Source organism: Oncorhynchus nerka, linkage group LG27 (assembly GCF_034236695.1).
Source record: "Oncorhynchus nerka isolate Pitt River linkage group LG27, Oner_Uvic_2.0, whole genome shotgun sequence".
In the NCBI taxonomy this organism is placed as follows: domain Eukaryota; kingdom Metazoa; phylum Chordata; class Actinopteri; order Salmoniformes; family Salmonidae; genus Oncorhynchus; species Oncorhynchus nerka.
In genome coordinates, this window is record NC_088422.1 from 14,292,629 (window position 1) to 14,317,693 (window position 25,065).

The 25,065-nt window shown below is 42.7% G+C and overlaps 1 protein-coding gene across 10 annotated transcripts; it reads right to left on the bottom strand.

Annotated features, from left to right (window-relative positions):
* Nucleotides 1-51: 51 nt before the first annotated feature.
* On the bottom strand, nt 52-24,783 carry LOC115111278 (ataxin-2-like). 10 transcript variants are annotated; one of them, XM_029637170.2, is made up of 25 exons: nt 24,255-24,783; nt 22,274-22,307; nt 21,935-21,994; nt 21,172-21,243; nt 20,473-20,623; nt 19,687-19,701; nt 17,553-17,683; nt 17,011-17,102; nt 16,635-16,823; nt 16,199-16,362; nt 12,518-12,709; nt 11,794-11,973; nt 9,564-9,725; nt 9,286-9,393; nt 9,100-9,170; nt 8,678-8,985; nt 8,420-8,486; nt 8,172-8,303; nt 3,574-3,591; nt 2,935-3,007; nt 2,284-2,462; nt 1,916-2,042; nt 1,188-1,606; nt 899-1,073; nt 52-642 (listed from the first exon to the last, which is right to left on the bottom strand). In XM_029637170.2, exons 1-25 carry the CDS (start codon nt 24,344-24,346, stop codon nt 614-616), a joined length of 3,240 nt encoding a protein of 1,079 aa, XP_029493030.1. In that variant the 5' UTR covers nt 24,347-24,783; the 3' UTR covers nt 52-613. The 10 variants fall into 10 exon arrangements, with proteins under 10 accessions (XP_029493030.1, XP_029493031.1, XP_029493035.1 ...); XM_029637171.2 differs by having other exon boundaries at nt 2,941-3,007; nt 24,255-24,766; XM_029637175.2 differs by having other exon boundaries at nt 1,245-1,606; nt 24,255-24,765.
* Nucleotides 24,784-25,065: the final 282 nt, after the last annotated feature.

Here is a 25,065-nt window from a genome sequence, read left to right on the forward strand (position 1 = left end):
TAATTCATTCATTTGTCAAGGTCTATACATTGCTAAAATAAACAAAGACAGTTACCCAGTTTAAAACTTTTATTTTTTTCCTAATTTTTTTTAAATGGATATCTACAAAGTAAACTGTATTTTAACTTAAGTTCCATAATGGTCAGGTGGGAAGTGGGATCACCTTAGCCATCAATTCATAAATAATACTTCAGTCCTTTTAGCCAAACTTGTTATTAATTACAGGAAGATTTTAATTTGTTTTAGTTTGGTTTGAACCTGTTCTTTAGTCTTGAATGCAGCAATAGTAGCAGCAATTAAACAGTCACTTTAAAACTGTCCAAGTCAGAAGAATTTTCATATCAAGGTGCAGACATAATGCAAGCTCCGGTACTTTTTTTACATTCTCAATTCTTAAATTGGCAAGCCAAATCAAGTTCCACTTAGGTGTGTGTGTGTGTGGGGGGGAAAGGAGTCCTTTCTGTTATCAGCACAACTCTAAACTAATAAAACCTCTGAACATTCTGACTGGGAGAGGAACGCACATGTAGCATGATGAGAGCTGTGTGGATTCTCTGTGTGAAGACTCCGAGAGCGAGGGTGGTAGAGGGGTCCATGTTCTCCACAGTATCCTCTACAGCTGCTGCTGATGGTGCTGTTGTACTGCAGGGACAAAACACAAAATGGAGCAAATCATTGATTGGCCAGTCGTGGTTAGATTAGATACAGCTGCATTTATTAATATCTGTTTTTAACCAAAATTATCATTAGCAAAAAGACTGGGAAATGGGATCAAACATTGATATGATGAACAACCTATTTGCCGCAATTTAAGACTTGTGTTTAGTTGAACAAGCCGTCAGGTGACTGGAGAAGTCCTCCCCGAGGCATGTAGGGATGGGGTTTCATATGGACGTACCTTGGGGGTGAGCCAAGTAAGAGAAGTGAGCAGTGGAGGACACTGGGATGGGGTTGAGGGCATTCTGGGCGAGTTGGGGTTGAGGGCCACCTTGCTGCTGGGTGGCCATCAGCATCATCTGAGGGTGGCCAGGGTTACCATGGTGGGACGGCACCATCCCAGACTGGATATGGGCCTGAAGAGGGAGAGAACAAGACAGAGAAAAAAGCTTAGTAGAAAAAGATACATACAACTGTTACTGACTTTGATTCTATAAAAAAGATGTGTTTTTGTTCCTGGGACCACTAACCTGCTCATATAGTATGTACTCAGAGTGAAGGGAAGGGCTTCTGAAGGTGGAGCTCACCTGCTGCATGTGGGCCATGTGGGAGGGGTTGTAGCCGTGCTGCATCTGCTGGGGGTGGAGGTAGACTGCCTGCTGGGCCGAGGAGAAGCTGCCCTGGGGGGACTGGGGGTTGGGCCCCGGGGTCATGGAGGGTGGGGTGGGGGCCAGGGCCTGGTACATCTGCTGCTGGGGCTGGTTGCCCATGTGCAGGGCCTGGGCAGCTGCAGCAGCCTGGTGCTGCTGGACGGGGCTGGGGGCCGGGTGGTTGCCACCGTGCTGCACGCCCTGCTGGGACTGGCCTGTGGGGGTGGCGGAGGGCTGGGGGTGGGGATGCAGTGTGGTATTGGGGTGGGCGTACTGCTGCGGCATGGGGCCTTGTGACACTGAAACCCCCCCAAACAAAGACTGGGTTATTGTCACGGACCAGACAGACTACACAGAAACAACATGTCAACATGTTTGCTTTGCCAAAAAGAAAAATAATCTAACGTTTATTGCGCAATCGCACACCATTTATGCTTTTTACATGGAATTAGTGTGGCTATGCAACCGTATTACAAATCTCTCTACCACCGGTCCCACAACCAAAATAGAGTCGCTGATTTGGTTCTGGGTGGTGAGATGAGGTACATACACACAACCAGATAGTGGGAAGAGTAGAAAATGTGGTCTGACACACAGTGGAGTCTTACCGTACATGGTGTGAGTCTGTTCACCATACTGAGTAGTGGAAGAGACCAGCTGGCCAGGATGGCCGTGGGTGGGAGGGGCCATCATCCTGGCCTGACCCTGAATCACCGGGCTGAACACATGCTGGGCCTGGGGGGGGAGATGGGGAACTCACTGCCTGCACGCGTGTGTGTGTGTGTGTGTGTGTGTGTGTGTGTGTGTGTGTGTGTGGTCCTATTCCAAAGACACTGCTGATGATTTTAAGGCATTCATGCGCTCATTGGAGGAGTATTGGAATACCTTCTACAAGCCCTGAAAATCTATAGGGTCTTCTTTCCATTATCCATGGTCCATAGACGTGAGTAGAGTAGTTATTTTGGCAGATTGTTACCTGTGACTGGTAGTGGGGCATCAGTTGCTGGCTGGTAAACTGCTGTGGGCTACACGTGAAGTACTGGGCTGAGTAGGCAGGGCTCTGGGCCACGATGGGCGGCCCCGCGGCCGGGTGCATCATGGTGGGCGTGCCCTGGGGGTGGTGCTGGTCTGACCTCTGCTGGGGCATGTTGGGTACTGCAGCAGCCAGTGGCATACCACAACAACAACCGTTCAGAACACAAACATCCAGAATAACAAGAGATATATCTGTGTGGGCAACCTTTTAAATTAATTATTTGTCTACAATGCTGAATCCATCTATGATGACATACACCCTATGAAAATGCTGAATTCCAAAAGCACTGTTAGTGTAGCTGTTTGGCTCTCCAGCAGACTAGACAACGTCGTCAAAAGCTCCACACATAAAGCAGCGCGCTATCACCCGATGCCGGCCGGCTGTTACGACTACAAAACAAATGAATATTTTACTGCACAAAGTCATGAATGTCTTCACTATGCGTTTGCCAGACAGCTTTGGCTCCATGTGCACGCATGTGTGAGGGCAGCATGTCTGACTTCTGGAAGCAGTCTTTGGCTGTTAATTTGGCAGCTGAACTGTGCTATTGATGAGGACAAGGAAGACATGAGACAGCGTTGCCAGTCTCACCTTTACCTGGTCTGTAGGGCTTGGACTGGCTCAGCGTCATATGAGGCATCTGGACGTGGTACATGGCTGGAGACTGGCAGAGAAGGTCAGAAGAACACCAGGGTTAACACACTGATTTCTCAGCCTCCTTAACCTTTCAACTCTGACCTCATACACCCACAATCCATGTTCACAGCATGCCTTGTAAACTTGAAGAGAAGAAGGGTTGTCTGGTCTCATGCATACACCTGTCTGTCCACACTGGGCCCCCCTTCTATCAGCTGGATGACTGAAACATGCACTTAATATTCTACTTTCATCTGCACATTATCAATGCAGGCTAATCAAATGGCAACATTTGCTCACATACAAATACGAGAATTGCTCTGCATTTCTTCAGTTTGTAAACTAAAAATGAAGACAGTCTTAGGTCTGGGAATAAATAAAAAATTGCTAAGGCAGCGAGACCATTAGTTGTCAAATGAACCAAAGTAAGCTGTTAAAAACGAAGATAAGAACGACAACTAGAAACAATTGCAATAAGAAATTGGCAAACCAACATCTGATGGGACATTTTCAAGCAAGCAAAACATCACATACGGATTTGGACATAAAAGGTAAGGGAAAAAAAAGAGTAGAAAGCTTAAGAAATGCACAAACCTTCCAGATAATGCTTTTCTAATGGAGAGAGGAAAGGGAGAAACAACAGAACCATTCTTTAGTGGCTTGTTTGTGGTAACTAGAAAATGTTTCTCTCTCAAGTGACTAATGTTGGATCACCATAGCAACTTCAAGATCAAAATAGATTTATTTCTTACAATATCTGCCACAGAGATGTATTTTATGTGCTTTTGGAGACAGCGCAAGTCCAGAGAACTCCATCACACAATTGCATAGTTCACAACGGATTCACTAGTCTCAAACTGCATTCTAGAGCTGGGCGGTATACCGTATTTTACTATATACACACACACCGGTATTTATGCACAGACCGGTTTGGGTATTTACTTTACCTTCTATAGGGGTATTTGAATGTTTGGTTCGTTTAATGTGATACGCCGTGTGTAACGGTAATTTTTATAGTTTACTCCACTACTTGAGTCATCCCTCTCCATGCCACTCCCACACAGACCTAGTCCGACCCTGTCACTCAAGGAGCGCATTTGTTGTTGCTTGACCACCTGACACTTTTGTTCAGGTCTGCATGGTCAATGCAGCACATGCAACAAATTTTCATTTTTGCTTATGGATTTAATATAAATCCACAAGCATACTATAATTACTTTGTGCTTCTTACATCTTCAAACAGCTAGTTTTTATTTTCTTAGCCACTAATGCTAATTGCAAGTTGGCTGTATGAATAAAGATTTAATGTAGCCATAGACTATAGGGTCCCCTTGGAAACACTGATCAACACTTTGGTTCCTACCCTGTCACAATAACACGTTTCATTCGTTGTCATGTCACTGTATTCAAAGTGCCCACCATTATTTATATTCCATTTCTAAAAGTTCACCCAAGTGGTTTGATCTAAATCGCAATTGCAACATCTGGTTAAAAATAAGGCCTAGTATTTTTGTCCGCAGTGTGGAAATGATCTCAAATGAGTGCAGGAAGTTATTTTAGGTTGAAGTTGAATTAAACAGTATAAAACAATCAGAATGGAGAATGGCCCATTGCAATCACTTAGAATGTATGCGTTGCCACCCTAGGGTCACACACACTACTCAAAGCAAATTTAGAACTTTTATTGATCAAAAACAAAATAACATCAAAAATTGAAAAAAATACCATGACATTTTGGCGATATGGCCCAGCCCTACTGCATTCACTCCCAAGTCCTACATTACTCCCAACTGGCCTACACCAAAACAGGACTAGCATCAAGACAATGCTGTTGTATACTGACAGGAGATACTCAGAAAAAAATAATAATTCAAGCTCGACTCAAACCCACCTGAAGTCTCCCGAAATGTCACAAACCAATACAAAGAAGCAGTAGGCTACTCTACATGAGTTCAGACAGTGAGTAAATGACTGTGGAATGGTGAAACGGTGACCAGTCAGGCCAAAGTAGGAAGAAAGGGCCTCTAACATATGCATGCCACAACTGCATAGAAGGACAGATGGATCATACAAATACCCCCAAATTATTGAAAAGGTGATCCTTCTGGTTGGGAATGATACATTCCAGGGTTTTTTTCTGGGTCAAAATGGGGCTTAGGTGGTGGACGTGGAGGGGCCGTGGGCATGGTCACGGTGCAGTCTGACCGGAAATTTTAGAGACTCTACCATTGTCCGCAGTGACAAAATGTAGCTGTTATATAGCTAATTTACTCCAATCTACACATCTTGCCATGGCTTATGCCATTTGTGTGACTCAAATGTAACAAAATCAATGTGGGCCCCATGTCTTGACAAAGATAGACCTGAATGAATTATTTGGGGAATTTGATTGTCCCTGACTGATCTTAAAATAAATAACAGCGCCATAATGTTTTCTACATACTGTACTTTATAGCTGGTTTTAGTCATTTAAGTTTACACTGAACCTTTACACATCCCACTTTTTTTTCTTTACTGTTTGGACATAAGTGGCCTGAAACACTTAAGACGGCCCACCTAGAAAAAACTAGAGGTCTACCGATTAATTAAGTTTTCATAGCAGTCGGTAATCGGCATTTTTGGACACCGATCATGGCCGATTACATTGCACTTCACGAGGAGACTGCGTGGCAGGCTGACTACCTGTTATGCGAGTGCAGCAAGGAGCCAAGGTAAGTTTAAATGCTAGCAAGCACCTTAAAAAAAAAAAACTCTTCACATATTCACAAGTTAACTACACATGGTTGATTATATTACTAGTTTTTCTAGCTTGTCCTGCGTTGCATATAATCGATGCGGTGCCTGTTAATTTATCATTGAATCACAGCCTACTTCGCAAAAAGGGTGACCTTTTAAGGAGGCTGCGAATTTTCAGCTTTTTGTTAAAAATCGCGCAAAATTTCAACGTCCTGCTACTCATGCAAGGAATATAGTATATGCATATGATTAGTATATGTGGATAGAAAACACTCTGAAGTTTATAAAACTGGTTAAATCATGTCTGACTATAACAGAACGTGTTTATCAGGCAAAATCCCAAGGAAAACTGTTCACAGAAAAGAAAAAAAAAGAAAATATCCCTCCGCCAGTCTCTGTATTGTCTATGGCAAGGGAAAATAGTTTACAATGCCTACAGCTTCCACACGATGTCGCCAGTACTGTCATTTGCTTTGAAGGTAATCCTTGGTCAGATGAGAAATAGGCACTTCCTGTCATCAAGTACACAGCAGGAAGTTGAGAGAGAGAGAAAATGGACCATCATTTCAAAACGTCCTGCTATTGAATACAGATCGCCCCGTGATCAATTTTATCGATTATTAACGTTTACTAATACCTAAAGTTGGATTACAAAAGTAGTTTGAAGTGTTTTGTCAAAGTTTATATGCAACTTTTTAATTAAAAAAAATAACGTTGCGTTTTTGAAAGCATTTTTTTCCTGATCAGACGGGCTTCATAAAGTGACATTTTGGGTATACATGGACGGATTTAATCGGAAAAAAAGACCCAATTGTGATGTTTATGGGACATATAGGAGTGCCAACAAAGAAGCTTGTCAAAGGTAATGAATGTTTTATATTTTATTTCTGCGTTTTGTGTAGTGCCGGCTACGCTAATTATTATGTTATGTCCCCTTTGGGTATTCCGGGGGTTGCATGCTATCAGATAATAGCTTCTCATGCTTTCGCCGAAAAGCATTTTAAAAATCTGACATGTTTGCTAGATTCACAACGAGTGTAGCTTTAATTGAGTACCCTGCAAGTGTGTTTTAATGAAAGTTTGAGTTGTATCGAGTACTATATTAGTTGTCACTCTGAAATTTCCGCTGATGTTGATCCTTGTACAGGGACAGCAGCCCTAAGAAGTTTTAACAAGCGCATTCGTGAAAAAAAGCACTGTCGTTGCACCAATGTGTACCAACCATAAACCCCTTTCTTAAAATCATTACACAAGTATATATTTTTAAACCTGCATATTTAGTTAATATTGCCTGCTAACATGAATTTCTTTTAACTAGGGAAATTGTCACTTCTCTTGCGTTCTGTGCAACAGAGTCAGGGTATATGCAGCAGTTGGGCCGCCTGGCTCGTTGCGAACTAATTTCTCAGATTTTTACATAATTATGGCATAACATTGAAGGTTGTGCAATGTAACAGCAATATTTAGACCACCAGTTAGATAAAATACGGAACGGTTCCGTATTTCACAGAAAGAATAAACGTCTTGTTTTCGAAATTATAGTTTCCGGATTTGACCATATTAATGACCTAAGGCTCGTATGTGTGTTTATTATACTACAATTAAGTCTATGATTTGATAGCGCAGTCTGACTGAGCGGTGTTAGGCAGCAGCAGGCTCGTAAGCACTTTACTGCGTTTGCCAGCAGCTCTTGGCAATGCTTCAAGCATCGCGCTGTTTATGACTTCAAGCCCATCAACTCCCGAGATTAGGCTGGCAATACTAAAGTGCCTATTAGAACATCCAATAGTCAAAGGTATATGCAATACAAATGGTATAGAGAGAAAAAGTCCTATAATAACTACAACCTAAAACTTCTTACCTGGGAATATTGAAGACTCATGTTAAAAAGGAACCACCAGCTTTAATATGTTCTGAACAAGGAACTTAAACGTTAGCTTTCTTACATGGCACTTTCACGTACTTCTCCAACACTTTGTCTTTGCATTATTTAAACCAAATTGAACATGTTTCATTATGAGACTAGATGTATTATATTTAGTTAAAATAAGTGTTCATTGTTCATTCAGTATTGTTCCATTCAGTATTGTAATTATTACAAATATATATATATATATATTTTTTAAATGGCCGATTAATCCGTATTGGCGTTGAAAAATCCTAATCAGTCGACGTCTAGAAAAAAAATCACATTTCATTCCGTCTTGTTGTACCACAACACACAGAGAGAGAGAGAGAGAGAGAGCAAGAGAAGGGATGAGGTGAAAGGAGGGTGAACTAAATATTTTAAGACCCTCATCCACCTTCCATGCTGCTTAGCAACTGTGCATGCCAATCATACACCAATTATCATTTCATGGGGATGTCTCAGCTTCCACAAGTATTCTTATTCTGACCTGCCAGAGTTGTGGGGGCATGCAGGGGGATGGAGTCTGTGTGTGCGTGTGTCGTCTCACCTGGACTCCAGGGCTGACAGGGGTCAGAGGGTACATCTGGGGAAAGTAGACCTGTTGAGGCTGCTGCATGACGATAGAGGGGCTGGGCTGGCCTTGGGGCCGAGGGGGGGTCGGGGTGGTGGCCGGCTTTGGCTGCACACACAGGCACATATTACAAAGTCTTTTCATCTTCAAAGGAATATCGATATCAAGCAGAGATATCAATAGCAGAAACAGAAGATGCAGCTTATGTGGGGAGTCAAACTGACCTGAGGAGTGAAGACCCTGGGTTTGAACTCGTGGGCATTAGGATTCAGAGTCGACTTCCTCATTTGACTGCGGAGCGGGGAAAAGGAATACATTAACATAAGACAGAAAATAATTTATTTCGGCAACGCGAGAGTTCCAGGATGATCAATTTCTCTCAGGTTGGCTGTTTAAAGCTGCACTCCATTTGTGCCTACCCTCAAGAGAGGCCCACTACAACACCAACTCAAATCTAACAGATGAATGGCCATGACACTCACTCTGCCTCATCCTCTTCCTTGTCTTCAGGCTTGGCTCCTCCGCTTAAGTTGGGTGCAGATGTCTGGACGCCCTGCGAGGTCACGTCAGGCCCCCTGTTCTGCTCCGGGGCGGGACAGAGGGTAGAGGACAGGGAGGGGGATGGTGCGCCAGGGCTGTCTGGCTTGTTGCTCCTGGCAGGGACCACAGGGCCCTCAGACCCCTCCAACCCCTTATCCAGAGGAAGCTGCTTGGACTTCTCTCCCGTGTCCTGCGGAGGCTTAGTCACCATCTGCTGAAACTGTGGGTCTGGGTTAGAGCTGGACTGCAACTGAGAGAGTGAGATGAGAGTTTTAGATGGCTGTACTAACAAAGATTATTTATTTCTGTATTTTATTGTCAAGAGATACTTCTTCCTGAAGGCAAGTGAGGACACCTAACTTACCCTAAAATCTACACTAAATTTCTTTAAATTGTCTATTTGTTTTCTGTGGTCTGGTGCCATGGAGGGGGGTCCTGCAGAGAGAAAGTGAAAGATCATGAGACATTTCACCAATACAGAAATAGAGATGCATTTCAGACAATACAATTGGATCCTCCTCAACATGTGAGCTGTGTCCACGCTGCAGACCTTTAGAGAGTGGTCTGTTGATACTAGGGGGGCTCTCCAGGGGTTTCATGTTCTCTTTGTTGACCGTAGGAGAGTTCTGTCTCGTCGCCTGGACCCGAGAATCTTTCGCTATATTAAGGGAAGAAAGAAGGGGCGAGTAAATCGTCAAGTGCCTTGTTTCAGACGGCGCTTGATTGACTGCTTTTAATATGAAAGTGACAGATTCTTACGTTTGTCACTGCTTCAGAGTATAGCCAGAAAACAATAAGAGTATGGATGTCGATGGCAAGCAGACTTACCCTCTGCTGAGGTGGCGGCCATATTGGGGGCAGGGCTAGCAGTAGGTGAGGAAGCTGACATTGGCGTGTTAACAGGTTCCACGGGAGTGGACCCAGTCTGGGGCGAGGGACCAGGAGAGGCCCCGCCCATGCTTTTCTGCCGAGGGGATCGAGGTCTGTGTGCTATAGGAGAGCAACAAACATCGTTATCCTACACACATCCAAAAGAGATACATCCCTTACACTAGATAAGACTTCACAGCTAAGATGAGAACATTCCATTGTCCAGTAAGTTTACACAGAATGGAAATTTGTCTTAGTCTATCTAGGGCTGTCGCAGTGACCATATTACCGCCACAACGGCAGTCACAAGTCATAACCACAGTCAAATTGCCTGTGACCACTGGTCAGGGTAAACCCATCCAAAACAGCGCAAATGACTGGCCCTGAATGGTAGCCTACCAAACTTGCCAACGAACCTCTAATCGCCTCAAACTCAGCACTCCATTGTCCCTCTAAATCACTTCATGAGTTAATCATCTGAATGATGAGGACAATGGTGATGGGAGTCAGAGCTCCTGTTCTGAAATGGACAAGAAAAAGCCCAGGACCCAATATGCATACATTTATTTGAAAACCCGAAAGGATCTGAAGGACAACCGGTCTGATGAGAATGAGGAAAGCAGTAGAAGACATTGTTTTGCTACCTTATTAAACCGGAGTCGTTACAGAAAGAGAGAAAGAAGCACAGAGTGAGCATTGGTGTGGTAACTGAAAGGTCGCTGGTTTGAATCCCCGGGCCGGCAAGATCCTTGAGCAAGACCGGGGAGAGCCCCCAAGCAAATGTAGCTACACACAATAATAACAAAGACAATATCGGCATGTAAAGAAGCAAATTGGGATCCAACCCGGGTCTGTAGTGACGCCTCTAGCACTGTGATTCAGTGCCTTAGACCGCTGCGCCACTCAGGAGGCACAAATATACCTTTGAGACATAAAACAAATCTTTACCAAGATGTAAGATAATTCAATTTCCATCTGTAGTATCGTATAGCTTTTAATCGTGACACTACGTACTTGAGGAAAATAGGCATGTTTCTCAACATATACAGACTGAGAAAGGGATTGCGTGACAATTAGTTTAGCCACCGCGTGACGCAGCATGACAACGTGAACGGTTGACAGTATGCTTGATCGGGGCATTATATGTTCCCATCTCTTTTCTATAATCTCTTTTCTATCTTCTCTATCTCTAGCAACGGCACAATGCACCCTGGACTAAAGAGGCAGACAAATGGGAAAAATGTTCTAGGCTCTCCGTTAAATTACATATTTCCCGAGGTACGAATACCGCAAAAAATATGATCAATGGCTCATTCGAGAGAGAAAAATCCTCCCGAGTCAAGACATCAGAGGGTAGTGTGGGGGAATGTGAGAGTAGGACACAGGACTCAGGAGGCTTGGAGCAGGCATGAAGGGAAAGACCGCAACTACTGTTCTCGCCCTGGAATAACTTCTTGCTAGTTACCATCCCATCGGATTACATTGTACCAGTTGACTGCATCAAACCGAGAGAAGCTAGCTAACTTGGCTACTTAAGGCTAGCCATAATGTTACTTTGCATCTCACTATCCTACAAGTTAAGCCAACACATCACTACTCTGTTCAAATTATAGCCTAAATACAAACCTACCTATTGGTTTTTGGTTGTTATAGCCTTTTAATTGTCATTTTAATGCCATCTTCTATTGTTTACATATCCCCTAACTTGCTTGACACACAAGCAGATTAACAATGCAATTGTCTCGCCGAGGGAAGGATGAGAGCACATGCCTTTTTATGAAACTTTTTTCCAAATCATCAAGTCTCATGCAACATTTGTTTCGATATCTAAGACAGGCCTATAAACCTGGGAATATCACAACTAAACAATGCATTTTAACGTGACGGTGTGGGCTATATTAAATGGATTCATTTGACTTGTTAAAATGTAGATGTTCCATAGGTGCGCATCAGCAGCTCATATGTGTGGAAGCCAGGAGATGCTAAACATGTTATGTTAATTAACAGTGAGATACCGGCAGTCATTTGCATGACAATTAACGTCTGACAATCTCATGACCGCCACAACCCTAGGCATACCATTTGTCAATGTAATATAACCACACAGTGGCTATATCTGTAACAATCTAAGCTATTTTGCCAGGTGTCATTTCCACCCCAGTCCTGAAGGACAGATGGGGTTTCTTACCTCCGCTGACCACTGAAGACCAGGTGCCACCAGATGAGCTGCTGCGGGTAGCCGGGGGCACGGGCACCTCTCCTGGAGCATTGTGGGGCATGAAGTCTACTCCCGGGGGGACTCTACTCCCGGGGGGAACTCTGTGGGTGCGAGGGGTACGCTGGGTCTTTGGGGACATCCTGGGAGGGCCTGGAGAGAGATAGTTGTGACACATCACATCATTTAGCTAGACGGAGCCCAGGTAGAGACTTGTGAGCCAATAGTACCACAAACTATATGCAACTAGGTGGACAATACAAACAGCTACTTACCGCAGACGATATTACAAAATGATTGAGGAACGGTGATGAAAAACAGCATGAATACATACACCATCTTTCCTTCACCAATACAACGGTCATCAATGCACCCAGTGCACGTAAACACTGACAAGTCTGACTAGTGCCTCCTGCTTTCAATGCCACACCGTGGGAGTGTTACTGGAGAGCGTGACCAACACCACACAATTCACAATGCAATGTGTGCAAGGAGAGCGAGAGAGAGCAGGAGCGAGAGAGACAGGAGGAAAGTGGAGGTAGGGCAAAGAAGAAAAAACATCAAAGTCCAAAGCTGTTTCTCAATTGAAAAGCAGCGTCTTGAAGCAGGAGATTAGAGACAGCGGCAGCAGCACAGCCAGCCCAGCAGTGCACATGGCTCTGTGTGTTCACCACTCTGTTAGGAGGGAGGTAGCTACCTTCGGAGGACATGCGTCTACTGGGTATAGTGGAGATGGGAGCTGGAGAGCCGTGAGCAGAGGGGTGAGACGGGGGCCGGGAGGGCCGCGAGGGGGGTCTGGATGGAGGCCGGGTGGGCGTGGCCGCCCTGGGTGGGAGAGGGGAGGGGCCTGACTGGTAGCGGGAGGAGGGCGATGGGCAGGAGGTGGCACCTGATAGGACAAATGACAATGAGCAGAGGAGGAGAAATAAGGAGAAACGAGAGAGCAAGGACAGAAAGAGGACTGATAATAAGGTGGAGCGAGGGGTAAAGATGAGGGATGGGTACACAAGGAAAAGGAGGGTGATTCAAGGAAGGCAGGAAGAGGAGACAGGGTCAGCAGGTTGAAACTAGAGGTCGGCCAATTAATTAGGGCAGATTTCAAGTTCTTAACAATAGGAAATCATTATTTTTGGACACCAATTTGGTTGGGCAGAATGACAGATTTTTACCTTGTCAGCTCGGGGATTCAATCTTGCAACCTTAGTTAACTAGTCCAATGCTCTAACCACCTGCCTCTCACTGCACTCCACGAGGAGACTGCCTGGTACGTGAATGCAGTAAGCCAAGTTAAGTTGCTAGCTACCATTAAACTTATAAAAAACTATCAATCATAATGACTAGTTAAACTAGTAATATCATCAACCATGTGTAGTTATCTAGAGTGTCCTGCGTTGCATATAATCGATGTTGTGCGTATTCACGAAAAAGGACTGTTGCTCCAATGTGTACCTAACCATAAACATCAACGCCTTTCTTAAAATCAATACACAAGTATATATTTTTAAACCTGCATATTTAGTTAATATTGCCTGCTAACCTGGCATCGTTGCGAACTCTGTGAAGACTACTTCTTTTTAACAAAGACAGCCAACTTCGCCAAACAGGGGATGATTTAACAAAAGTGCATTTGCGAAAAAAGCACAATCGTTGCATGACTGTACCTAACCATAAACATCAATGCCTTTCCTAAAATCAATACACAGAAGTATATATTTTTAAACCTGTATATTTAGCTAAAAGAAATCCAGGTTAGCAGGCAATATTAACCAGGTGAAATTGTGTCACTTCTCTTGGGTTCATTGCACGCAGAGTCAGTGTATATGCAACAGTTTGGGCCGCCTGGCTCGTTGCGAACTAATTTGTCCGATTTTTACATAATTATGACATAACATTGAAAGTTGTGCAATGTAACAGGGATATTTAGACTTATGGATGCCACCCGTTAGATAAAATACGGAACGGTTCCGTATTTCACTGAAAGAATAAACGTCTTGTTTTCGAGATGATAGTTTCCGGATTTGACTATATTAATGACCTATGGCTCATATTTCTGTGTGTTATCATGTTATAACTAAGTCTATGATTTGATAGAGCAGTCTGAGCGATGGTAGGCACCAGCAGGCTCGTAAACATTCATTCAAACAGCACTTTTGTGCGTTTGCCAGCAGCTGTTTATGACGTCAAGCCTATCAACTCCCGAGATTAGGCTGGTATAACCGATGTGAAATGGCTAGCTAGTTAGAGCACCAATAGCGTTTCAAACGTCACTCGCTCTGAGACTTGGAGTAGTTATTCCCCTTGCTCTGCATGGGTAACGCTGCTTCGAGCCCAGGTAGGAGCGAGGAGAGGGATGGAAGATACTGTCACTGTCAATACTAAAGTGCCTATAAGAATATCCAATAGTCAAAGGTTAATGAAATACACATGGTATAGAGAGAAATAGTCCTATAATAACTACAACCTAAAACTTCTTACCTGGGAATATCGAAGACTCATGTTAAAAGGAACCACCAGCTTTCATATGTTCTGAGCAAGGAACTGAAACGTTAGCTTTCTTACACAGCACATATTGCACTTTTTTTTTACACTTTATTTTTGCATTATTTAAACCAAATTGAACACATTTCATTATTTATTTGAGGCTAAATTGATTTTATTGATGTATTATATTATTATTATAAGTTAAAATAAGTGTTCATTCAGTATTGTTGTAATTGTCATTATTACAAATAAATAATATATTTTTTTAAAATATTTTTCTTTTTAATCTGCTTTTTTGGGTCCTCCAATAATCTGTATCGGCGTTGAAAAATCACAATCGGTCGACCTCTAGTTGAAACGGATAGAAACAGCATAGCAAAGAATAAACTCCAGAGATTTACTGATGAAAACAGAATAAACTTGAAAAAAGGTCAAAGAAAGTTAGGACGCAGAACAAGATGACAACTCAGGAAATGAAACTGAACTGACATTCAAATTGTTAATGTAGAGAGAAACATTCAATTGTGTTTTTTGGATGATAGGATGATTACCGAGTACTGATGTCTGAAAGTCAAGGCCAAACTCGCCACGGCAAGTTTCCCAGACAAAGATAAACATAGGCCTGGACTTGTCAGACTAACAAATTCTACAGGTGATCTGACAGTTGTGGTCTAACTACCAGCTAGAATATACAATACAAACTACGAGATGAGCATACAGCTAAAAAGAAGAAGGTTAAACTAAAACTAGGGATTGGGTAAATTCAGGACAGATGAGCTCATTCAAAAATAGCCAGTCATGTTCACACACAACTGATCTCTACAGGATGCCTGTAAAAACCCATCTATGGGTGGTCTGACGCAGAGACATCCTCTGACTTTGACAATAGTGCCTTTCATTCAGTCATTGTGTGGCGCCCTCGATTTACTGGGGGAGGTTGGGTAATGGAATTATGTGCACGAGCACAAAACATCACATATGTCATTTTAGTCCTTTCTGAATCTGCCATGTCAGCCATTTTTATCTGGCAGGAGTGTAACAATTCCATCCAGAATATCCTACTGATGGCGAACTCCGAGGTCCTCTGATAACACTAGTCCCGTGCGAATCGACATCCCTGTGTTTTGAGAGAACTGTCTTGAGTTTGACAGGTGTTGCTTGCGGTTTGAGCAAGAAAACAATAACTGATTGGATGATTTGAACTAAGTGCTGCTCATAGCCTATATATGAAGGGTCAACATGTATCAACTTCCACAGTGAATGCTTTGGTTGATGTTTTGTGTGTGTGAATATTGCCAAATGCATCAGTGAAACATATTGCTCCTAAGTAATGCAACCCTTACTGTTAATAGATCACAAAGCAGCATACAACTGAGCAAAACATTTGGAAATGACAAGGTAACTCATCTACAGCCTTAAAACACATCTCAAGTGCAAGTTAACTGTTTAGCTCCCATCTGAAGGCTGGGGGGCATTTAGGATGCCTTTACTGCGGATCATTAAAATATTACACTTCGTTAACTTAAATATTATATAGCAACACAAGACCTAAAAGATGGTTTGGAATGGTTCAGAAAGTTGGAACCAAGCTCAATATATCAGTGTAGCATATTGTCGCCTAGATTTGTTGAAATATCTTCACGCCTTAAACTCATCCAGGCTTCCATCCCAAAAATTACAGGGACAGTTTGTAAAAAAATTAATTAAAAAACTAATCTTGGCAGAATCGTCCTCTGGAATAATTGACATTCTGGGGTAATAAATACATAACCAACGTTCTCAAGTAATACTAGCCCAATTACAATAGGACTTTAGTCTACACCTGTTGTTTACAAAGGATGTGACAAATAAAATGTGATATTGTTCCATGCTCCAGGATGAACCAGGGTGCCCTTACCTCCGTTGACAACTCTCTGGTCGGCTCCAGAGCTGGGGGTATAGTCGTGAAGACCTGGCCGGGGAGGTCCACTGCTGCTCTGGACCAACCTAGGGGAGTTCTGACGACCCGCTCCCCATGACATCCCCTCTCTGTTCCTCTGACCCGGGGGAATGTACTTTTCTCTATGGAGAGATCAGTAACCCAGGAGAACAAGTTAAAAACTGATGCAACTACCACAATGTGAAACCAGATGTACGAATTGGCAGCGGAATCCTGCAAACATCCTGCAAGCCTACCTCTGCAACGTCCACAACTGAAGACACTGCAGTATGCCAGTATGTTAGCCATACACGAGGCAAGTCGCAGCTGAACATGGATGCGAGTGACAGACAAACATTCAATTTATGGATGCTAGCATCAACTAATGGATTGTGAAAAGCCCTCAGAGACCCACCTGTTGAGTGTGTGTTGCTCCCTCTCTCCCCTCACCACGGCAGTGTACTTCTCCTCCTCGCTGCGCTCGTCATTCTCCAGGGCCACGCGGGACTTGTAGGTGGAGCTGGCCTCGATCTCCTCCGCCAGTTGGGCCGCTCGCGCCTCCCGCTTCAGAAACTCCTCAGAGTTATCCCGCTCCAGGGCAACCCTGCATAGCAGAGCACAGCACAGGGCAAACCTTATACACACACACACCCCTGTCCCCAAATAGGGGTCACACATGCAAAGCAAGGTAGGTGCAACACATGTTAGTGGATGAGCTCATTTCCTACTTGATAAACCCGGCTGTGCCTGTATGACGCATGAGTGGACAGAGAGAGGCAGGAGTAGCTTACGTGTAGGTGGACAGGCTGCTGTCGTAGGTGGACTTGATGCCATACTGCTCTTCATTGTACTTGAACATGTCATTCGGGTCCCAGCCATTTGACTAAGAGGAGCAAGAGAGAGGCAGAGGCTTTTGGTCAGATGATATAAACTATGAATGGAGAGTAAAAAAAAAACAATACTCTGGAGTGAAGTGCTACCTAGCTCCAGATTTAGGATCAGCATCCCCTTCCCCAATCCTAACCTTAAAGGGAAACTTCGGGATTGATCTACTTCCCCAGAGTTAGATGCTACTGTAGACTTCCAGTCATTGCGCTAACGCTAGTTGGCATTGGCTGTAAAACTACCTCCAATTTCTTTCATACTGGACGCAGAGAGATAAGAGTTCATCGCACTCTGGTGAAGTAGACAAAGGACCTCATTGCCAAAATCCCAAAGTAACCCTTTAACCACTAAGGTGGAAAATAAACAGATACCAGAACAGCATCTAGGGGCAACTTTGCCCACAGCAGCAGATATAGTTCCATGCAGAGCACTAAATGGAAAGCAATACCACGTCTGTGTCCAGAGACTCCAGGCTGCCTGAGACCATGTGCTGCTGCCGCCCTCCATCCCACGGCTCCAGGTCCTTCTCCTTGTGTTCCCCGTTGATTCTGCCGCCCACTGCAGTGTCCGTGAAGTTATCTACACGTTACAACACACATTCATAGTTATATACTGCTGACAGACATGCATGCAAACACGGAGGGGATCACACATACACGCGCAGGCACAGGTAAATGATGACTGTGCAGGTGTGGAGAAGGCAGATAGCACATGATCTGCCTTTCTAAGAACCAGGTGCACTCTTTGCTTTGGCAGTGATCATGTCAGGATAACCATTAGAGACAGTCACAACACAGAAGTAGCAGAATCATAGTGTTAACATTAGGGAGAACGAGTACAGAAATTAATGGTAAGCAAAATAAACCTATAAATAACATGCACTTAGATTAGTCATAGCATGAAAAATATGACTCCAGGCAGGTCAGACAATTTGGTTACGCAGAATAGATTGAATTATAAAAAGGAAAATTTGAGACGGCACTTGTCATTTTTAAACGAGATATTTTAGCACAATTCAACATCTCTGTAAGTACTTTTGTTTCAGTTGCATTTATTCGATAAGAGTCAACCAAAGCTCTTTAGAGAATCAAGCCATTTGAATAGGTCCCCCAGAAACATGCATTTTAATGACAATGGGGTCTGGCTGAAACAAGCCAAATATGAGGATTGACCCTTATAATATATGGCATCTTAGCAGACACTTCATTCCAAGAAACTTACTGTCATGGGTGCATACATTTATTTTTTTACGTATGGGTAATGTTCCCTCAAATGTTGTCCGGCGCTGAGTAAATTTCAGGTCTGCAGAGCGCAAACTTCCAACATTGTGAAAATTCTGTGCAACTCCCAATGTGAGTTTACAGTGAACACAGAGTTACAGTTTCAGACAGTGGTCAAGTAGACTGTTAACTCATGTTGGCTTATCAGTGGCCTACCATCAGAAACAATGGAGAAATGCACACCATACCATTTTGACATGGAAATAGCTGTTCTATCATTCAGCCTACAGTAGCAGCCAAGGTGTGGTCAATGTAAGCCTACATTCCATGATACTTTTTAACCTGCTTGTCCACTTGTCTTTCAGACGAGGTGACTGAAGATGTGTTGTTTGACACAAGAAACCACTTTACAACATAAAACGCATTATTACTCCAATTCCCTTATTATAGAGAATCAGACAAACCCTCTGCATACTGGCTACGTAGCTTATTCAAGACATCTCAAAATACAACACTGCCCCTTTTAAGACAAAAAAAAGCTCTTCAGCTGACTCACTTTTCAAAGGTCTAGAAATGTACACGTTTTGTGCTCTTGTAAGAAGCAATCACTGCCCCCTATTGCCGACTACAAATGATCTATAACTGGGCTAATAAAATCACTAACTAGCAAAGGATATGAACAAAATGTGCATGTGGATACATGCAACTGTCACATTGATCTCAAAACAAGCGCATCTACTCACAACCACTCATGCTGTAAACACAGTCCAGTTCAACGTGAACGGCACAGATTCATATGGCAATGGTCTATTTGCATATAGGCCTACTGTAGCTCTGATTGCTTATGCCGCAAAGGTCTGTGTAGAGTACGGGCTGAGTCGTGCGTGTCAACGCAAAAGAATCCTACGGCGATGCGTTTGGCCTACAACAGAATCTCTTGCATAGTTGTGTTTCAGTATGTTGCATTGAGTGGCTAAAATTGTGTTGATTCAATCACAATTCCCACAGTAAAGGGAAACTTTGATAGTGTTAACTAAAAGGGGAAAACTCTAGAAGGTTCAGTGACGTTCAATCTCGCCAGTGACAACCTTAAGTGTACAGGTGCTTCTCTGTGCAGGCTGATATTTATTTTGTGAGGCAGTCCTGGGGGAGCTGCTTGCAGCATAGAGGGAACATTGCGTATGGGTGGTCCTGGGAATCAAACCCACTATCCTGGCGATGCAAAAGCCATGCTCTACAGAGGACCCTAACACTACTGCATTTCCTCAAAGCTATTGAGGTTTTACTGTTTACCCCCTTACCATCAAAATTAACATGTGTATGAGTCAACAACAACAAAAAGGTGCAAAAACAGCATATTACCTGTGTCAGTAGAGACTACACCCATTTGAGGAGAAACACATGGAAGAGAGGGTCAGTTGAGAGAAGACAGGTAGCCTAACCCTGGGGTTCCTAACCTTATTCCTGAAGCGCCACTATGTATATGCTAATGTTTACATTCCAACCACACAGCTACATTTCTTTCATCTACAAAACAAATGGGTTTTCTTGTGCATTACCTGAGACTTAGCCCAGTGAAATATCTGGCACATGGCAATGAGATACTGTATGCATTTAACATGTGGCCTTTGCTATTTGTCTGCTAGAAACTGGGTTGGCTACAACAAGAACCTGGGCACCCAGGGATGCTTCAGGAATGGCTGTAGGGAAGCACTGATCTAACCCACTTCACACAGTAACACTTCACTAGTTGATTTGATTGCAATGCTACCTAGCAGAGTCGATTGTTGCTCACTGTGCAGTGCTTGAGTCCTGACAGGTTTAGAGGTAATATAGATATATTGGATCACAACCTTATTGAGTACCCCTGCAGTGCCTGGGAGACATTCGGAGCAATCAATATTTCACATTATTACTCAATGACTGGCCACAGAGGGAGCATTCAGTTCAGGCACATGATCTAGCCCTTGGCTCTGCTTCTAGAAATTATAACAATTCACACAGGAGGAATGGACTATCTTTGTATTGGCCAATAAATTGGCATTTCCTCGTGCATCCAACAAACTCAAGTTAAAGACATAGCTACACCTACAAAGTTAAGGGGCCAGTGACAACCTTGAGTATACAGGTTTTGACATAAGGATGTACCTTTTCTGGCATAATTGAAGTCCACGTCTCTGAAGTGCACCACCACCACATCGGAAGCCTTGAAGATAATGCTGTCCACGAGGTCTTCCTGTCGCAGGCCCACACTGGGCCCAGGACTCTTGATGTTGGCCGCATCCAGAACCAGGTCACACTGGGGGACGGACGACAGAGTTGTGAAGTAGAAAGAGCTCCATCAAGTATCACTGTAAACGCTTAGGTTAGACTACTCCCCGAAGGGAATACATGGTTGTATTTTATATTTGGGTTTTGTGTGCGATTTGAGATTATGAAAACTGCATCAGTAAGTGAGCCATGTAAAGCATTTTCCCTTTAATAAATGGACAACAAGGCTGTTAAACTTGAAGCATATGTTGCATGTAAGGCCCACTGTGCGTAACCCTCCTTTTATGTTACCAAGAAAGATAGAATTTCCTTGGCCTCAAGTATTATACTAATAATAATCATTCAGCACACGATTTTACCTAAAGCAACGTACAGACATGCGTGCACACATTATACGTATGGGTGGTCCCAGGAATCGAACCCACTACCCTGGCACTACAAGCACCATGCTCTACCAACTAAGCTACAAGGGATCAGGTCATACAACACAGCTCTAGCCATAACAATTCAAATGTACTTATTGTCACCCAATAGAAAAAACTTGGCTTTGACATTGCTTTATGTGATTGTCCTTACCTCTGGGCTGTATGTTTTAAACACTCCATCATAAACCATTCCATTTTTTACTTTCAGTTCACAATTGGTTCCCTGCAAATGAAGGGAGAAAAAAAAAATATTACTCCATCATCATACACACGAGATGTACAATTACGTTCCAACTCAACTAAGACCATTGACTTGCTGCTAAGAAGTATCTCCATTGGCAGTCTGAACAACACATTTAAACAAAGTTCACTCCTAAAAACATATACCTCTTAATTAAAACAATCTGTCAATCACACATGACTTAATTATCACAAGGGAAGGTCTTTGGGAAAACAACATGTGGTACATGTCACTGTTGCTTGCTTGATATGCTTCAACGAGTCAACAGCACGGCATCTCAGTGCAAGAGGCGTCACTACAGTTCTTGGTTCGAATCCAGGCTGTATCACACCCGCCCGTGATTGGGAGTCCCATAGGGCGGTGCACAATTGGTCCAGCGGCTTCCGGGTTTGGCCGTCATTGTAAATAAGAATTTGTTCTTAACTGACTTGCCTAGTTAAATTAAGTTTACATAAAAAAATTAAATGTGTAGTGTGCTGTCATTAGCTTTCCAGTGACATTAGATTAAAAATAAATAAAAAAGCTTTGTTCAGGAGACACATCCAACATACACAGTATCTGGCTCTACTACCTCCGTCTAGAGATCGGTTATGAATTAGATTCAAATCATAAAATGTATTTGGTGTTGCCTGATCCTCACAGCCTTAATGCATTAAGTGATCGAGGAACATACCACTAATGATGTCAAGACATGGACCATCCTCATGTTTGCATATACACCATTAGAGACAACCTGAAAGACAAAACGTATTGATCATGCAATTCAAACCTGAGAACCAAAAGCAAAATAACACCAAAGAATATTTGTGCAAACATTATGGACAAAGAAGAGTGTGACAAACAGACAACTGTGTACCAGTATGCTGGGGGGGTTTCTCCCATAAAACAATAGTAGATATGATACCCTAGATAGTGACAAATCATCATTAGCAGCCAACTTCACGTGCCTAATTCAAATAATGGGACAGAAAACCAAATCAAACAATGATAAATAATGAAGCTGTTCACTTACTGCTGCTGAAGGTCCTTTGGCACTGTGCCGTCCCCTTAAAGACAAAAAATAAAAACAATAATTGTCAATATCATTATAATCCTCAAAATGACTCATTACTGATTCTGTGACACAAAATAAATAGATAAATGCAGTGTTTGTACTCCACTCAATATTTATTTTTGGCTTAACTACACTGCTTGTAATGACTATATGCTGTCTTCTTATACATGTATCACCTAATAGGATTTTGTTTTATTTTGTGTATGTGTGAGTTAAGTTTTGTCCTCTAAATTGGCCATCCCATTCAACAGTACAATGAATGTCATTGTTAGTATTGCTGTCTTTTTTATTTGATTTTTTATTGTAAAATAATAAACATATTATTTAAAAAATTAAAATGCAGTGTTTGATGTCTTTCCACAGTCAAATAAACACTAAGCATATTTAATGAGTCCTGTATGCCCTGTAGTGATAATGATTCATATGGGTTAAGTTTCACCTGAAATATGACTGGCTAGATATTTTCACTAGCTGTGCAGTGAATACTTCACTTTCCCACACACAATTTCCTTCTGGATTAGGAAATACATTACTGAACTAATTTAATTTTGCGCTTGACTCCATAACCCATATGTTGACAGTTTATATATGCATGGCTGGTTTAAACGTCTATGATGCATGTGTCAGGACTCCGAAGTGTGGAATATGACTATTGTTGTTGACCCCCCCCCAAAAAAACACATGCAACGCTAGGACGTACTGTCCCTACCGTCAAAATAGTTTGCCATCACAAAAACTGATATGTTGCTGAAATACAGCCCTTCTGGTTAACGGTAGTACTTATACAAGCCATGTTTCAAGGGCACAATTTTACACAAGCAGCAACTAAAACGTCAAGGTTGAAAGTCCTTCGTCGGTCTTTAAATTATATCTTCGCCATAAAACACCGCCACGCCCCCTTTTTTTTGCAGACTTGCACGCACAGGTTAAAAATTATTGCAACATCGTTGCTGTGACTCCGACTTCAAAACAAAAAAAGGTAGCAATTTAGTTTGGCAATATGACTTGCAATCGCCGGTGTCAAAACTTCCACCACGCAACAATATTTAAAGACAAAACGTTGAGTGGTTGTGTCCTGCCCACCTTTACTATACTGACTTATCCATGACGCCGATGCAATGATGGCATGAATTAAATTAATGAATGATAGAAAGCGTTAATAGGGTAGTAGCCTAGCTTATTCTAAGTTCAAAGGTATAGCTAGCTAGTTAGCCGTTTGATTTCTAGCTGCATATGCATCCTCTTAACAGGATGATCCATCGAAGCAAGTGGCACAGGATACAATCCACTGATAGCTAGCTATGCTCTCAAATACTAGCTAACTTAAACAGACATGGCGCTACCAAAACTAGCTAGCTAAGTACGGAATTTCTGCGGGAACATTCAGTACTACGAGACCGTGTCCAGCATCATTCGTAGGCCTAATTTGCTAGGGTCCGTGCTATCCGGGATCATCGGCGTCCCTTACCCGTTGAAATGTAAAATGGTTACAGTAAGGCTAGGGACATCACAAGGATTCCGAATAGTATGGACCAAGTTGCTAACTAACTGGATAGAAACTTGCCTACCACAAACGACGTATGGTTAGTTTAGTAACGTTAGTCAGATAATCATGAGCTGGCGCAGATCCAGATAAAATTATTTCGTGTAGAGGTGCAGACTAACGATGAAAACTATTTAAAAATAATAAGTGGCACACTTCACATATATATAACCTCCCAGTAATCAATAAATGACTGAGGTTAGAGATCGTTATATGGAGTGTGCGACTGTTTTTATAGCTTATAGTATAGTAGTCAGGGCGACAAACACGTTGACATTTATCGTGGAAATATCAACTCCTGTAATTAAGAGCATAGTCGGCGATTGATCATTTCACAACGTTGGCATCATAATAATAATAAGGGTAGCTAAAATGTCGACTGAATAAATCACCTACCTGCCCAAATTCTGTCGTCCGCCACTTCCCCCGGCACCAGAGGCAGCGCCACTGCCGGGTTTGCGATTACCACCGGCCTGCTTCATTGACATGATGAGCCCATAAACGACGTGTGTGGTGTATTCCTAAAATCTCAAAAAGAATATACACTGCAACCAAATGACGACTGGATAATATTTAGAGATAACTCGTTTTTTAAAAACTTGATAACGTCGCTCAGCTACTCCGCGCATGTGATTCCAAACCTATGAAAAGTTAGCTAGCCAACTTAGCTAGCTGTGTAAGTTAATGCCTTTTAAAAATATAAGTAACGCTCTTTAAAAAAAAATACAATATGCGCCGATTACACTTGTAACAAATAGGTTAATTAAAGCTCCTGTCAATTTGTTTTTCGATTCTGAAAATGTATTTTAATTCCGTCAAACGGGATTTTCAGCTATGTCGGGTTCTCTCTTCGTTGCTACCAGCGAAAAGACCAAAACCAGTCTTGAAAGGAGACAAAACAGCGGAGGGATATACCGATTTCCGTCACACTATGATCCCACCTAAATAAACTGCCACTTGACTTTTGACAACCTTAAAATGTTCATGTTTCGAATAAAATAATAATTATAAACCCAAATGAGTGACTGGAGGTAATCCACAGTCTAACCGTTAGGTATTTTTTTCTGAGATATAAGACTTACAAATTGCACTATTTACAGGAAGTCAAGAGATCATCCGCAGCGGTAGCAAATATTTGGCGGTACCATGGCATCCACGTGAGCCGGGTGCTAGAAGATCTTTGATCATGATGACACCCATTCATAAA